The 16,211-nt window shown below is 39.1% G+C and overlaps 1 protein-coding gene and 1 long non-coding RNA gene across 2 annotated transcripts; both read right to left on the reverse strand.

The window, feature by feature from the left end:
• Nucleotides 1–5,289: 5,289 nt before the first annotated feature.
• LOC148699814 (uncharacterized) lies at nt 5,290–6,129 on the reverse strand. Its single transcript, XR_015974043.1, has 3 exons — nt 6,009–6,129; nt 5,643–5,759; nt 5,290–5,348 (listed from the first exon to the last, which is right to left on the reverse strand). It is a non-coding gene; the product is annotated as an uncharacterized LOC148699814 (long non-coding RNA).
• A 974-nt stretch (nt 6,130–7,103) lies between these two features.
• On the reverse strand, nt 7,104–11,590 carry ABCI19 (P-loop containing nucleoside triphosphate hydrolases superfamily protein). Its single transcript, XM_008812051.6, has 6 exons — nt 11,362–11,590; nt 9,912–10,072; nt 9,244–9,295; nt 8,675–8,811; nt 7,759–7,845; nt 7,104–7,683 (listed from the first exon to the last, which is right to left on the reverse strand). Exons 1-6 carry the CDS (start codon nt 11,495–11,497, stop codon nt 7,396–7,398), a joined length of 861 nt encoding a protein of 286 aa, XP_008810273.1. The 5' UTR covers nt 11,498–11,590; the 3' UTR covers nt 7,104–7,395.
• Between the last annotated feature and the right edge of the window lie 4,621 nt (nt 11,591–16,211).

Genomic DNA, 16,211 nt, shown 5'->3' on the forward strand with positions numbered 1-16,211 from the left:
GGGGTGTAAAAGAGGGGACTCATTCGTATAAGTCTAATTTGAGTACACCCATCTAAATTACGGGAAAGTAAAGACAACAAAATAAAAAAAAACATCTGATCCGTCCACAAAAAATTCTCGAAGTGCCGAACGACATAGGAGACGACTCAGTCTGCAGCCCGCCTTCCTAAACACATGAGCTGCCTGAAAGCCGCCCATCGACTAAGCCATCCTGCGTATCTCCCGAATAAGAGGATGACCATCATCGTACCTATCCATCCTTGGATCCAGTCAATCACCACCGCTGAGTCTCCTCAAAGTTCACCTATTACGTTTAGAATTGTGCCACTTGCGTTCTAGGAAATTATGATCATTGTTCATCACTTCGTATTCACGTGAACTCTCCAGTCCCGAGAAATCATGAGCCTTTCTTGTGTCACGCTCAAGCGGGAGAAGACGTCCAAGATTGGTTCCTTGCATGAGCGTAGGTAGGTAGCTCTGTATGTATACATATACATATATATATATATATGTATGTATGTATATATATGTGTATATGTATGTATGTATATAATGAACTAAAATATAATTGTATTTTGTCTAGGTTCACTATATATACGTACATAAGTGTGTAGAGAGAGAGAGGGAGAAAGAGAGATTTATTTTCTTAAAATTTCAGTTTCTATATCAATTGGCCAATTGGTTACCAAAAAAAAAAATCAATTGGCAATTAACCAAAATACACAGCTTCAAAGAATGCTAAAAGTCCTTCTCTAAACATGAGGTTTTTCATGTTGCATGGTGTTGGGGGCAGATGGAGGACTCGGAATTTTAGTCTCACATTGAAAGAGTAGCGGAAAGGATTATGCCTTATAAGAAGAGGTCACCCACCCCTTTCCTTCCAGAGAAGTCTTTTAAGAAAGATAATATGTACGATACGTACGCGGTCACTTTTCCGCTCTAACATATGGCACACACAAAAAAAAAATAGTGTGAACTATCGTAAAATAAATGTTAGGGTGGGATTAGATCATGATTTGCCGCGCTAAACATGTTTTGTTTTCGGTGGGAGTACCTATGGTTGCAGCATCTTGCGTAAAAACTCAATGTTTCTATTGCATTGCACGAGCTCAGAAGAAAGATGTCAACGAGCCCCTTTTGGGATTGCATCTTGTTTTGTCCTGAGATCGAGAGGAAAATCTGGGAGGGTATATTTGTTAAAGAATACGACCATACTATAACGTTTAGAATTGGAGTCACAGGTCTGTGGCTATTTTATAACAGCAGGGATGGAACAACTACTATTGCCCCTCGTGAACAAAGGTTGCATTGTGTCTCCCGCTAATGGAAGCTATGGGCCATTGTTCAAATTTTAAATCCTAGCAAGAAATCCTTCTCTGGTAGGGGGCTGAAAAGAATGGTCGACCTTAGGTCCGTTCCAAATGGTTGACCTATAATTGATTTTTGTCAATATACAACCAATTTGACCTTTCCAAGGGGCTGTAACTTGAGTTGTCTCGTGTTCAAAGGCGTGCCTATTTATTAAAATATCAAGTGCAGAGCAATTAACGGTGTAACATCTTTTTTTTTTGGAATTCAATGATGACAGTTTTACATTGGTGATTCAAAATCCTACCATTTTTTAGCTACTTATATATTTTGATGCATGGATTAAAGTTTTTCAAATCATATGATTTTTTATTTATATACAATTTAGAGATAGCAGATCATATTCAAAAAAAAAAAGTAAAAATGAGTGGCTAATGGTAAAAAAAATATGTATAGCATTTGGCTTTCCACTATAATATATCAAAAAGTAAGAGGAAAATATGGTGATGGTCTATTTGCCAAACAAGTTACATCGGACCAGGATATTGAAGTAAATATCTGAATTGATTTAGCTTGCCGGTCCGCTATTCCTGCTTCGAAAAGTTCAATGCATTGGTTAGGAGCCATTCATCATTTGCAAGACCAAATGTAAACGCCTATCTAACTAAGACGTGTAGGAATTGACTAAGAGCTCTCTGTTTGATTTTTCCTTCTCTCTTCTTTTTGGTAGGTTTTTTGGTACGCCAGTAAAGTCTTTGAAGACCAACAGATTATCAACTCGATCTTCCAAGCTGTGTTTCATCGTAGGATTGAGAGAGATGGAGGAGGAGGGTTATGTAGAAAGCTATAATGAGCAGATATAAAGATTATAATTGGTCTATAGAAATAACATAGAGAAGACATGAAGAGAATAACCAATCTAGAAAAATACAAGGTCAAAACATATTATGTCTTTGTGCAGAAACTCCTTCTATATTTCTCTCAACTAAGATCTAACTTATTGTGGTAGACTTTTTTTCAAAAAATATACAAATCTCGCTAAAATTGAGCTGAGGATGAGACTCAGCCCAATTTTTTTATTATGGACCTTCGAAAATTTTGCCAACTAAATTAGTTTGACACTCTCTTTAAAAATTCATCTTTTAACATCTCTAGAGGCATGCGAATTTTTTTCCCTTTTTTTGAGAAATAGGATGCATGCATATTAAAATCGTTAAGTTTTTGATATAACTCCAATCATACCTCCTCTCCTCTTCTTAAGGTAGAGGATTGGTAAGTTTAAATTGGATCCAGACCTGATCCATGATTCCAATTCAAAAGAAATCCTTTCCACTTGCACCCCAACAAAAAACAAGTGCAGGTGTGGATGCGATCAATGCTAGGTCCAAGTTATTTTCACATACAACCTAGCCTCGTGTTATTGGTAAAGCCACTTCTACCATCAAACATACGAACCTTTACTTCCAGGGATACGTATTATGGCGTATCAACTTTGTGAACAACTTGCTTTCAAAACCTCTCATCATATGAATCACCAACCATGGTGCTGGTTCTCTCTGCTCTCTTTTGTGTGACCTAGTTGCTGGTTGGTTCGGTCAGTTGGGTATCTCTGCAAGGAGCCTGTTTTCACCTCTGCTCTTGTCGAGGAAGGGCAAATCTCTCTCTACTGGGCCATGGGAGGTCCATGGGACCACCATCCCTCCATGCTTTCCCCCTGCCTCTTTTGTCAGTTCACGTGACTGGCCCTTTGTGAGGCCTTCGAAAGCATTTATGGTCCCCTCCTCATGTGGCCTTGCTTCTCAAAGTTGCCTCTTTTCTGCTCACCATGAATGAAAAAGCTCACAAATCCTAATGCTATAAGAGTTGCAAACTTCTCTCTCTCTCTCTCTCCCCCCGGGAGACTGTTGTGATATTTATTTTGGAAGGTATGAGTTCTATAATAGGTTTTTTTTTTTGCTAAAATAGATGATTCATACCGTTTTAGTACGGACATATCCGAAAAATTCAAAAAACAGTAAATCATGGAGCGTTCTAGGCAACTTCCATTCCTCAACCCACAGGGCGCCTCTAGAGCGCTCTAGGCCACATACGAGACCACTCAGTCCGCGGCCCTGTTAGCCTTTCTATAAACGTGCATGGCATGGAATGCCACGCTGCCACTAACCATGGCCCCAATGTCTCGAAGCAAGGGGTAGCACCCACCCACGTCGTCGGTGCCTCTCTGGATCCAACCGATCACTGTAACTGAATCATCCTCAAGTATAACTGTTCTAGCCTGCAATACGCGTCGAGCATGGCCCAAACCGGCCCTTGCCGCCCTCAGCTCAGCCTCTAAGATCGAGGTGTCAACGATCTGGCAACCACCACACTAGAGTATGGGCCTCTAATGATGCCACCATCTAGCATGCATTCATCGAATTTGACCTCGAAAAAACTTGAGGGTGGGGGCTCTTAGGTGAAAAATACCGTTCGAGACGCTACATAAGGAGAAGTAGAGCTTCAAGTGCCCCAAGCTATTAAAAGCTCATCCGATGGTTCTGCATGGGTAATCTCTACCACTTGTACCTGGGCCCACTCTACAACGAACCTCAGTAAAGGGCTGTTCTTACCAAAAGTCCAAGCATTTTAGCCAGCCATATCTGATAAGCAGTATAGATCGCTCCAACGGCTACCTGCTGAGTCTGGAAGACGACGGCCCACCGTCTGAGTGCTTGCAAGAAAGAGCTCGAGTGGCACCAAGCATCCAGCAGCATCGCGACGAGCCTCCAGACCCTCATAGAACGCTCACAGTGAAACAGAGCGTGGTCCACGGTCTCATCCACCTAACACTCAGGGCACTAGGGATAGATACCCAATCCCTGCCCGCACAACACCAATCTCGTCGGCAGCCAGCCCCAGGCCACCTTACAGAGGAACAGAGCCACCTTGGGTAAAGACCGAACCTCCATATCTAGGCACAGTCCAGCTCCAGGCGCTGCTCACTTTGGAGGATGCGATAGATAGCTCCCATTCTGACTCTGGATCTGCAAGACATACTCCACACCCTCACGTCCAGACTAGCACACCCTAGAACAGAAAGCATCTGGACTCTCTCTACGAGATGCTCCCAAAACAACTGATCGATTCAGTTGGCATCCCACCCATCCTCCTCTAGGCGGGGAATATTGTAAAGCCGGTGTCTGTTCACGGCCTTGATGTTGACCATAGTCGGCCAGAGCCTCATCGAGAGAGAGTCCACTCAAGGATCCTCCACCACATCCACACTCCGCTCATCACCAATCAGTTACCTGGAGTTAGCCAAGGCAGTGGGCACATACTTGTAGATTTTATGCCAAAGATAGGAGCACCTCCGGCTATTTTGAGCTGCCCCACCGGTCCGTGTTGGGCCGTAACGGCTTGTCTATAATGGTCTTAGAAGCAGCTATCTGGCATTGCAATTAATGTAAGGGTGGTGGGCGATGGCCTTCAATCCTGGACCAGATGCATGTAGTTTCTATCTCTCAAATTAAGGGAAGAAAGGCAGAATCCAACAATGAAAACAAATATTTTGATTTAAACTCGAGAGTTCATTTCATGATCAACTCTGAGTGGTCCAAGTGACAACGAATGTAGTAGCATAAATTTTTTACCTATACATATACATATATACATATACATATACATCTACATCTACATATACATATACACATATACATATACATATACATATACATATACATACATATATGTATATATATATATATATATAATCTAACTTCACATGTGATAAGGAATGAATGATCATCTTCGGGACCCCTGCTCTTCAGCAAGAAATGCTTAATTAAGGATGTTTATATGCAATCAAATGCTCTTAACAGTTGGAAGCATCTGTGTTCAAGGAAGCTAGGGGAGTGGCACCACCAACTGTGGAACAATTTGGCTTCTTTGTCATTCTCCAACTGTTGAGTTGTGTTCTGTAATGAAGAGGAGTGCTGTCCACCTTTGTACTCCTTGTTCCTCCCTTTACTATCCTGTTTTCCCTTCGATTTTGTACATAATACCTGTACATACCCTTGTTTGATCATAATAAAATAAGGGGGAAGTACCTTCCTAATTCTTTCTTTTTCAGTCAAAAAAAATAAAGGAGATGTTTATATGCAAGCCTCTTCTTCTTCTTCTTCTAATCCTGTTCCTAACTCAATATATTTTGTAGCGTTAAAAATAACAAATGATTTAAGCACTTGGGTATAATTTTCTAAATGCATCAAGAAGAATAAGGTGACAAAAGGAAACGCCTGGTGCCTCTTCGGAGGATGATCCAATTCTGAACTTGTCGTTTTTCAATTATTGTGTACCTTTCAGGGAGCATCTCCATCTTCCCTTTGGACTCGCAGATGCTGTTTTGATGCTGCTCCAATGGTATATATCCTCTAAGCAGAATGTGCCAATTTCAAATTAATTCATCTCCGAACCTACATGTGGGACATCCATAAGGCAATGCATGAAGTCTTGTAAATAGAGTAATCTTGGTGCCTAGCTTGTATCTATAACTTCAATCTGAGGATCCAAATGCCCTCCATTGGTAAATTTGGTCTGCCAATCTATTATCATATGCAATGAAATGACACCTGGTTGAGGTTTTTAAGACAAGACCAGACACATGCTGTCAAGCTCAAACACCTTCAACATTCTCGCATCAAAGGATATGAAGATGACATTACCTTTATGGTCCTAAAGCTCAGCACTGCATGTGAAAATCATTGGCAAGATATTGTGATTATCTGGTCAGAAGCACTGATTGGGTTTCGTCGCACGACATCCATCATTAGGAGGCCAGCCATGCTGTCTGCTCCTTTCCTTCCAATCTAAAAAATGCGCATGCCATGAATGGCACCCTGGCTTGAAGATTTTAACTCTAGAAGATGATTGAAAACAAAGGGTTTGGTTTTGCTGTCTTTGCCTTGCCGACTGGATGCAACTCCTTGTATCAGCATTGCCTTTCATTTTTGACCAGAATTTTTCAAATTTCAGACTGAGCAAGATCTCATAGAAGATTGATATATTAGGTTGAAAGCCAACTGTATTTAAGTTTTTTACTCGGTGATCAAATCTCACTAGAGGGATGACCTTGTGACTGAATTCCTTGGAAGATATATGCATATAAAAGAAATTATCAAGCTCCTCTGGAAGCGTTTACAGTAGTAAATAACCAACTGGAAGCTAATAGCGGCTTGGCTGACAAACTTTTGCTGGATATCCATACCAACAAAGATAGACTTGCCACTGGGTGGTCATTGAGAATTAACTGGTTATTTGATGCATCTGCCAGTTTTACAGAAGGGAGAATAGGGTGCGAGTATTGGCTTGGCGTGGTCCGGGTAGGATCCTGTATGAGAAAAAGCAACCATGCATTGCCTCTGTGAAAATGGTAGCCAAAGGCAATTACTTCATCAGTCATCACAGAAACACTAAAATCGACGGACCAGAAACTCAAAAGACAAACGATTCTTTTTGTTGGATTTCCTGTCAAATAATACAAGATGGGATAGTGCTACAATGTACTCTAAACCTGAATGAAACAGGCCTTGACATCAAAGCAGTACAAGCAGCAACGCACCTATAGCAGTTCTGAAAATCAATTCCCAAAAGGCAGCACCAGAAAATGAATCACCTTCTGAAAATGATGCTAGTGTGCTCCATCAGCAGCATATGCAATTCCCCTCTTGGAAAAACAAGTAAATATGCAAGTCCACAAGAATATATTGCATCAATGATGAGTCTACCGGAAAGCTTCCAAAAATCAGAAGCGTAAAAACTATCAATCCAAAGCATGCTTTTGCCATGTTCTTTATTTAAGAATCTAATTTACAGCGTGCCTGCTGCTTCAGTTAAAGTTGCTCAGAATGAGCATTACACACTTCTGATAAGACTTAAGCAGACCAACCACAGTTATTTGCCTCAGCACGTTTTTTTTTTCTTCAATAGACGTACAACAAAGCCATTACAGCATCTCGTATTGGGGACGAAAAAAAATATGACAGGAACTTTAAATTGAACTGATAAGAAGTTTGGAACAGTCTATATATGAAAATTCTAGATCTGGAGCAATCAACGATAGTAGGCCATATGACGGGATGATCTAAAAGGAGAAGAATCAAAGGGAGAGCCCCTGCTTGATTGGACAGAAGAATTAACGGGCTGCTTCCTTGGATTCTTGGACTCAGATAGAAGCCATGATTCAACAACTGAGAGCAGGTTGTTGGAACCTTTCAGTTCATGAATGCCAGACAGTTTCCCAAACCTTCTCAGCTCACCATCTTGGATGTAAGCCACATCTGTGGCCCATGTCTCCAATCCATCAAATATATGTGTGGCATAAACAATGGTAGCTCCTCTCTACAATAAATTTTTAGAACTTAGATAGTGAAGGGAAACTAAATAAGAACAAAAGGAATGAAATTGAATTTCTACCTGTTCACACTCTTCCTTGAAGAAGTCAAGAAGATCCATTCTAGTGACAACATCTAGGTCCACGGTAACCTCATCGAGCAAAAGAACCTGTATTTCCTTGAAGGTTTAAGTAGGGATAGCTAATAATAAGAAAATGATGTCCTTAAAGTTCATTTAGACATCCTTTATGGAGACAACCGTGCTTGCTAGATTAAGCCTGATGGATGCAAAGAAATCATATTTTCCAGTCCAATGAGTACTAAAATATTTCAGGAGTTCAAAGGAAACTACAGAACATATGCTTTAGGTTTTTTTTTTTGCACTTATGTAAATAGAACTTTCACAATTTGCACAGCAAGACACCAAAAGCATCCACTATGAAAGCAAATTAGGGAAAATCTTAGTTGCAAAACTCGTCTACTTTGTGGCTGGAAATATTAAGGAGCCAATGCTTATATAGCATCTCCAGTAAAACAAGAAAGGGTAACTAATAGGCAATGGATCAGATGCAGATTAATAATCATTTTGTATGAGGTGGTTGCAGAAATATGCTTATTTTATTAAAATTTTCATCCTCTCAATTTCACAAAGTTATATAATAAATAGGGCAAAAATTTTGAGACATTTTGTATTTTTTTTAATCATTGAAACTAACATATGAATGAGATAATGGGAATATTTACCATGATTATGCTCAAGTCTCAAATTATGCATCGTTAATTCCTGTTTTGTATTTGATTTTTTGTTATTATGTTCGCTCTGTATATGAGTTCAATGTTTTGCAAACTGCAATCAATATAATAATTAGTAAAACGGCAATTTCATAACATGCAGAAACAAAAGAGAAGGCAGCAATTGTAGTTTAATGTTGAAGAGCAACCATATATCCTCAATGGCAGATCATTGAACATGGAGAAAAACACTAGAAAAGTTTAACCTTGTATGGGTGAAGAAGGCCCATGCAAATTTGGACACGGCGGCGCTGTCCATCAGAAACTCTATGCATCCGCCACTGAAGATCAATGTCAAGTAGACTGACGAGCTTCTCTCTCCTAGCAGGATCAATCCCTTCAACTGTTCAAGATTCAAATTAAGGGGAATAATCAGCATCCTAAATTATACATTTAGTCCCAAACTATCAGTTGTTTCAGCTGCTAAGCACATGAACAGAGAAGTTGCTACATCTATTAAAACTTCGCCAGTATATTCTGGACTCACGGACATGAAAGATTTCCCTACTCCTACAGAAACAAGTAATTAACATCTACAGACACTATTTTTGTATTGGCAATTAGCAGGAAAACAATCTAGGGGTCATTTTAACATGAATTCACCAAAAATCTGAAGAATAAATAATCTGTTTTTTTTTCTGTTACTATGTGCATGGAAATAACTTATATTCAATAAAATAGAAAATTATCTAAGATATGAGAAATTAGAGAAGAATATATTAGGAGAACTGACATTTTCTCCCTGGAGCATGTCATATATCACTCAATGACATACCTCCAAAAATCATATGCTCAGCAGAGAAGTCACCTTGGAGTGGAACATCCCCCTGGGAAAAGAATTTGAGTAAGATAAATCATTTCCATAAACCATGGCATTTCTAGGAACTCAATAATGCTTGCTATGTTCATAACAATTCTGCATGGTTTAAGAAATGTTTGCGAACATGAGAGTTTCAACTATATAACTTCCTTAGTCTTTAAAACTTCACATAATGTTCTCCCACAATGAGTTTGGTATAAACATGATCATTAACTAAAGTGTTAGATTGATATCATTTTCCATGTAATTTTTTTTACTCTATTTGTCAACAAACATTCGAATGTTAACATGCACACATGTTCTTCCATAATGTTCAAGAAAAAAAGGTAAGGGAAAATCTTTAGCTATATCATAGGGTGAATAGTGTTAAGCAACAAAAAAAAAGCTCCAGAATAAAGCTACAATGGGTCAAGCTCCTCCTATGAATCTTACAAAGATTAAATTTCCAATCTATCGTATGTTAGAAGCGCAAAATCTTCTGCTCAGAGTTCCACGATTATACAAGCATGTATGTGGAGAAATGCCCTCATCTCAACTACAATACAGTCACGGTTAACTGACAGCCAAAATTTTTTAATGGAGCTTGTTTTGGTCCAATAAAACAAGAAAATGGAAAAACTCACAGCAGAACCAATAGTTTTACTCCAAGAACCTCCAAGATAGGCGAGGTCACCACTACAGACCAGCTGTGTGTCATGAAAAGCAGAACGATTGAGGACTCTCACTACATCCCTCCCTCCAACCATATGTTTCCCAGCTAGAATCTTCAACAAAGTAGTCTTACCTGCAGAAGTATATATCAGCACTGAACACCTAAATCTTATTCATTATACATTAAGTTTTTTCCCCCAAAAAGCAGTCTACATATTTTGTTGGGAAAGAGCTAGGCAAGCAGCTGCAAGAGAAGAGCAAGAGATTATTAAGTTGTACCTCCAGACTGTTTTTTTTATTATTTTTTCTTTAAAAATAAAAACAAAGTCCTTCCTTTTGAGACGAAAGAAACAAAATTTCTTTACTTGCAAGCAATATGCAGAGAATCCAGTGAAATTTATCTAGATGCCATCTTTTCTCATGACAATCAATCCTGGGCTTGTTCTACAAATTACTCAAGAAAGAGTTGAAAACTCGATGCCATCTTTTGTAATGACAATCAATTTACATGAAAATGATGAAGTTGTTCTGCAAAATCATCAAGAATGAGTAGAATTCTTAGAGTGCCCTTTATCTCTCTAGTAGAAGGAGAGAGTGGTCTAACTTTCTTCTAAGACACCATGTTGTTCCTTAACGTTTCCTTGTTACAGCTACTCATACCATACCATATCTCTCTTCCCTGCATGGAACTTCAACTTGATCAACTTCCACATTTAAATGACCAAGGATATGTTGATTTCCGTCCTCATAGTAAATGTTATGATTCGATCAAATTTTTGGTACACCTCATCAGAGCAACCCTTTCTATCATCATTCATCGCAGTTCCAGTGGGGGAAAAAACAGTCAAACACATAAAGAAGGACCAAATAATCACGAGGAATAGCAGGATATCAAGATGATTAACTATAGCAATGAGATATTACCAGTAAATAATTAGAGATAGAACATACGTGTATACTCGGTGGACCAAATCCTCCAAATCTATTCGAGTCACTCAATAAATCCATGTTTCATTACAACATGAATAAACCGAATTTGATTCTTCTGACGTATTGAATTAATTTCAGGAGAAAAAACTGAATTTGCTCCCAGATACGTCCAAAAATCAGATTTTTCTAATCAGACTAACTCATGAAACCCATCAGTTTAAAATCCATCCCTTGAAATTAGAATATTTATAATATACAAAATAGATCTGGATAGAAATCCCTTTGCTCTTTTTTTTTTCAAGAAGCAAAAAACAAACCGGATTTGTTCGCTGTAAGATCTTCTACTCGATTGGGGGCAGAAAACCTTGGTGAAATTAGGGTTTTATCCTGAGTAAAGAGATAATTCAAGCCAGAAACATGGTTTTGTTTGGAAGAAAGGAGGGGGGAGGAGGAATCAGGGAATCTAAAAGTGGAAAAGAAAGGGAAGGGTACCGGATCCATTGGCACCAATGAGGAGGCAACGATCGCCCGGAGAGATCTCGAGATTAAACTTCGTGAACAACGGAGGCTGGCCCTCGTAAGCGAATTGAAGGCCCGAGACCTCGATCCCTCCCGTCGATTCCACCATCTCTCTCCCTCCCTCGAGCTCGCTCGCTCGTTCTCGCTCTCCCTCTCTCCGTAAGAACTTATTTGTAATACTTACGTCGTATAAGGTGTTTTATGTAAAAATATTTATCAGAAGTCTGAAGTGCTTCGGGTGGTTCTATATACACCCCCCTATTGCTAAGGACACCCCCCAAAAACCAAAAAGAAAATACCCAAACTAACCTTTAGTGTAATTACCATATTGCCCTTGAAATTTTCTCATACACCCCCCCTTCCTCCTCCTCCGTTTCGTTTTGAAAAGAAAAAAAAACCCCCCTCAAACCCCCCTTAAACCCCTCGATCCATTTACATCGTTTAGGCCATCTTTGAAGGAGATTTAAGCCCCATTCGAAGCATGGACAAGCAACTAGTGATTTGGGACGAAGAATCGGCCGCAAAGGTACGTGTTCCCCCTTGTTTCGAATTTTTTTTTTTTCACGGTTCGTGCTCCGTTCGGCACTGGATCGCCGAACAAAAGGCTTCTGTTCGGCTGAACAGTGCCGAACAGAAGCCTTCTGTTCGGCAACCCTCAACCGAACAGATCTGTTCGGCTGCACAGTGCCGAACAGAAGGCTTCTGTCCGGCACTGTTCAGCCGAACAGAAGCCTTTTGTTCGGCGATCCAGTGCCGAACGGAGCACGAACCGTGAAAAAAAAAAATTTCGGGAGAAGCCGGCGAGGTGGTCGGAGATCGGGAGAATGCCGGCGATGAGAGGGAGAAGGGGGAACGGGGGGGTTTTGGGCGTTGGCGAGGTGCTTTGGGCGGAACAGTTCAAAGGGAGACGGAGGGGGTTTGGCCGCCGGCGAGGTGCTTGAGGCGAGGTTTTTTGGGCGGAAGGGAGAAGCCGGCGGGTGTTTTGGAGGGGAAGAGCGGGGTGGGGGGGTTTGGGGGGTGTAGAGAGCAATTTAGGTGAGGGGGTGGGGAGGGTGGGGGGTAATTTAGGAATTTTTAATTTTTTAGGGGTGTCCTTAGCAAATGGGGGGTGTAGAGAGTATTTAATTTTTTTTTAATTTTTGGGGGGTGTCCTGAGCAATAGGGGGGGTGTATATAGAACCACCCAAGTGCTTCCCGCAAGCGGCGTATTGGAGGTTACTTGAAAACTGAGCATCAGGATGTTTTGCACGTGAACCCATTAACTTATAAATATTACAATCAAATTTGTTATTGTAACTTCCTCCGAAGCTGGTGTAGGCTGAACTACTCCCCACCAACTTTTCGTAACACCGTATACAGCATTAATACTTGCATATAAATTTCATTAAAACATAATATAAAACAGTCATCAATACTCAAGGGCATTACTCGATGCCTGATGCAGGTGATGCAAAGCGCCGGGACTTTAAACCTTAAGACCAGAGTATTTTAATATTCATCAAGGTTTTAATAACATTAATATCCCCTTATCTTACCGATTCGTTTGGCCATTTATGTCCTACTTACATAAACACCACCAATATTAATTATTTTATATATTAAAATATATTTACATAAATTAATAAATATTTTTAAGTTAATTATATATATATTAAAAAATATAAATTTTATTATAAATAAATTTTAGTATGCTTTGGTATATAAATAACTATATTATTTATTAACAGATCCTATGTTAGATTTATTGATAATTAATAAATATTTATTATTTTTTATTAATAATTGGAATTTGATAATAAATATAATAATATATTAAATATCTTATTATTTATGAATTTTATTAGTCAATATATTTAAAATATATTAATATAATATTAATATAAAAATTAATATAATATATATTAATATAATTAATATTAATTGTTTAATATAATTAATATAACACAAATGAGAATATTTCTGTCAAGAAATAATATTTTTATATTACCGATTATCCATCGTGGATAAACAAATGGTATTTGTTTTATCTTTTTTTTCAAAAAATAAACATGAGAACTATTATTTATTTTTTCATATCTTGTGTACCTTTTATATCAAATATAGCAATCTGACATGACATGAGATTTATTTATTTTTCCACGTCACATTACCCCCAGCTAACCAGGCTCTTAAAAAAAAAAAAAAAAAGTTATCCCACTACGGCAGACCCTAATCAAAATTGTTAATGTAGTGATTATATCGTTCTTCCCTAGTGGTGTGGCCCGGGAGGGTGTTATCAACAGTATAATGATTATATATTTATTTTTCAAACTATATAATCTTTTTTAAAGACAAAATTGATGCAAATAAATTTTAAGAAATTATAGTTTACAATAAAATGACGTTATTTATAATATAATAAAATATCACAATGATGAATAAGATGCTATAATGGTTTTTATCTTTTCTCTGTAATCATATATATGATATAATGGATGGAGCCTGAAATCATTGTAATGGCGATTATGATATCATAATGGCTATAGCTTTATACTCATCGGTCATCATCTTATATAATTCATGCAAGTTTTTGGCACAATTATTTTGTCCTTCGGCATGCATGCATGAGACGCTTGTTCCTTGAAACACCTTGGACTAGAAAACTTTGCAATGCCCTTCTCTGACTAGAAAACAACTTCGACTCATCTTATACTAAATGTCCAAGAGGCATACATAGTGAACATGTTTAAAACTATTCCTTTTTTCATTTTCTTGATAGCGGTTTACAAATTAATGCTGCTCTATACGGACCCCTCCCCGTCCCAGCTCCTTATAAAACGTGGCAGGGTCACAACAGAAACGCATCCTCAAGCAAAATCCAAAGCCCTGCAACGAACATCACCAATGTCCTCATGTGACGTAGACCCCATCTAAACCGCTAGCCCAGCCCAATTTTAAGCAGGCCCAGGACATGCCGAGGCCCGATTAATTTTCTGGCATTGGAGATTACAGCACGGGACGATTAACGCTGACAGCATCCCGACCATTGGCGTCGTGCCTTTGAAAGGAGACTCCGTTTCGACTTTCAATTTTGTACCTCGCCTCCTCTTTCCTCCTTGGGACTCTAGATGTAAGTTGAAGCCACCAACAACAAGCGTTAGAACACCTTGTCCTTGTGCCACAAGACTAGTCATCTCTCCCCCAGAAGTATCCTCTGCCCCTTGTAATCAGTACCGGCATACACATCCAATAAAATTCAAGAATATTCATTGAGTTTTGAAATTATCATTACAACTTACTGGGGCAGTTATGGAATACATCCACGGTGGCTACACCCTGCTTCCAAAGCACAATAATACCCTCGACAAATTTTGAGAATCAATGGCATAGGACCCCATATTGCTGAGAACCAACGCTGAACTCAGAGAAGGCTGTCGCCAAAGAATTGCATCTCATACAAAAAATAAATATCCGAGCCATGCACTTGGATCAATCTCCTAAATGAGATAGTGAAGGAGGGATTGCAAACTCTCCTATAATTCTAGATCTTCATTCTTCAACACAAGACAAAACGGGACCTTTCCCAGACTTTTGTTGCTGGGCCGGCCCACAGCTAGCTGCTCCTTCCATCGCCCCCAAAGTCAGAGCACTCTTAGCCCTTTTGACTGCTACAGAGTGATCACCTATCGCAGCTGAGGATGGTTGATCTTGTTGCCCGTCAGCAGGCCTGCCACCGTCTGGAGCATCCCCGACAGCCTGCACCGCTGTCGTCGCCAGTCGTAGTGCCGACTCCACTCGACTGACTCCGCAATCTGGACCATCTTTCTCTATGAACCCCGCAGCACAAGTAATAGCCTTCACCCACACGGCCACTGTAGTGAGCTCAACTCCGACGTTATGCTGCTAAATCCGGCGATAAATAGTATTTTTGACTAAAAAAATTATAAATAACAAACTAATATGGATATATCAAATTATCGTTTTAGTATTTTTGATCTCGTATCGATACCATCCAATTACAGTATTGGTTTATGGTATGGTGCGAGATAACAAGTTGTACCGAGTATCGATATGATACGATATTGATCAGTATGATAAATCTTGGGGTATACCTTTTGGGTTGTTTATGTTCTTTATATCTATATTTGGAAAGTAATAAAAAATTTCTTGACCCATGGAGTGTATTTATCAATTTCCTGGAACAATAATAACGGTATTTATTGTAGATAACGACTTGATTCTTTTGCAGGTGGAGAGTCGGACGATGCCCTGCGCATTCAGTTTGTGCATGAGAAAAGTTGCTCCCCTGCTAATTGTACCTTTGGCAACGCCACCCTCAACAGCCATTATTCTTGTATCGCACCAAGAAAGACACCAACACGCCCATGGCAAACTAAAAAGCCCTCCCCGGTGCGCCAAAATCTGCTCGTGTAGAGGGCAGCCTCCAGATAAGGGTGGCAATTGAATTGGATCACATCAAATACGGATTGAATCGGCTACTGACCAGATAAAAAATTTATTAACCCAAATCTAATATATTTATTCAACAGATTAAATTTGAAATCTAAATTCGATCTATTTATTAATTAATAGGTAAGCGGTCCGACCCACATAACCCATTTATTAAACAGGTTAAGTCAAGTTAAACGAGTTAGATGGATTTTTAATGGTTTAAATAGATTTAAACCGACTCAATAGGTTAGGTAGGTCAAATTAAACAGATCAGAAACAAAATAAACAGAATTCAAATAGATTAAATATATTTAATCCACAAACCTTCTGATAGTATGTAGAATGATACAATCATATATGGAATAAGATTGGCGGCTATCATGAACAGTCAC

The sequence above is a fragment of the Phoenix dactylifera genome, chromosome 16 (assembly GCF_051530095.1).
Source record: "Phoenix dactylifera cultivar Ajwa chromosome 16, Ajwa_hap1_PhDact_Kaust_v1.1, whole genome shotgun sequence".
In the NCBI taxonomy this organism is placed as follows: domain Eukaryota; kingdom Viridiplantae; phylum Streptophyta; class Magnoliopsida; order Arecales; family Arecaceae; genus Phoenix; species Phoenix dactylifera.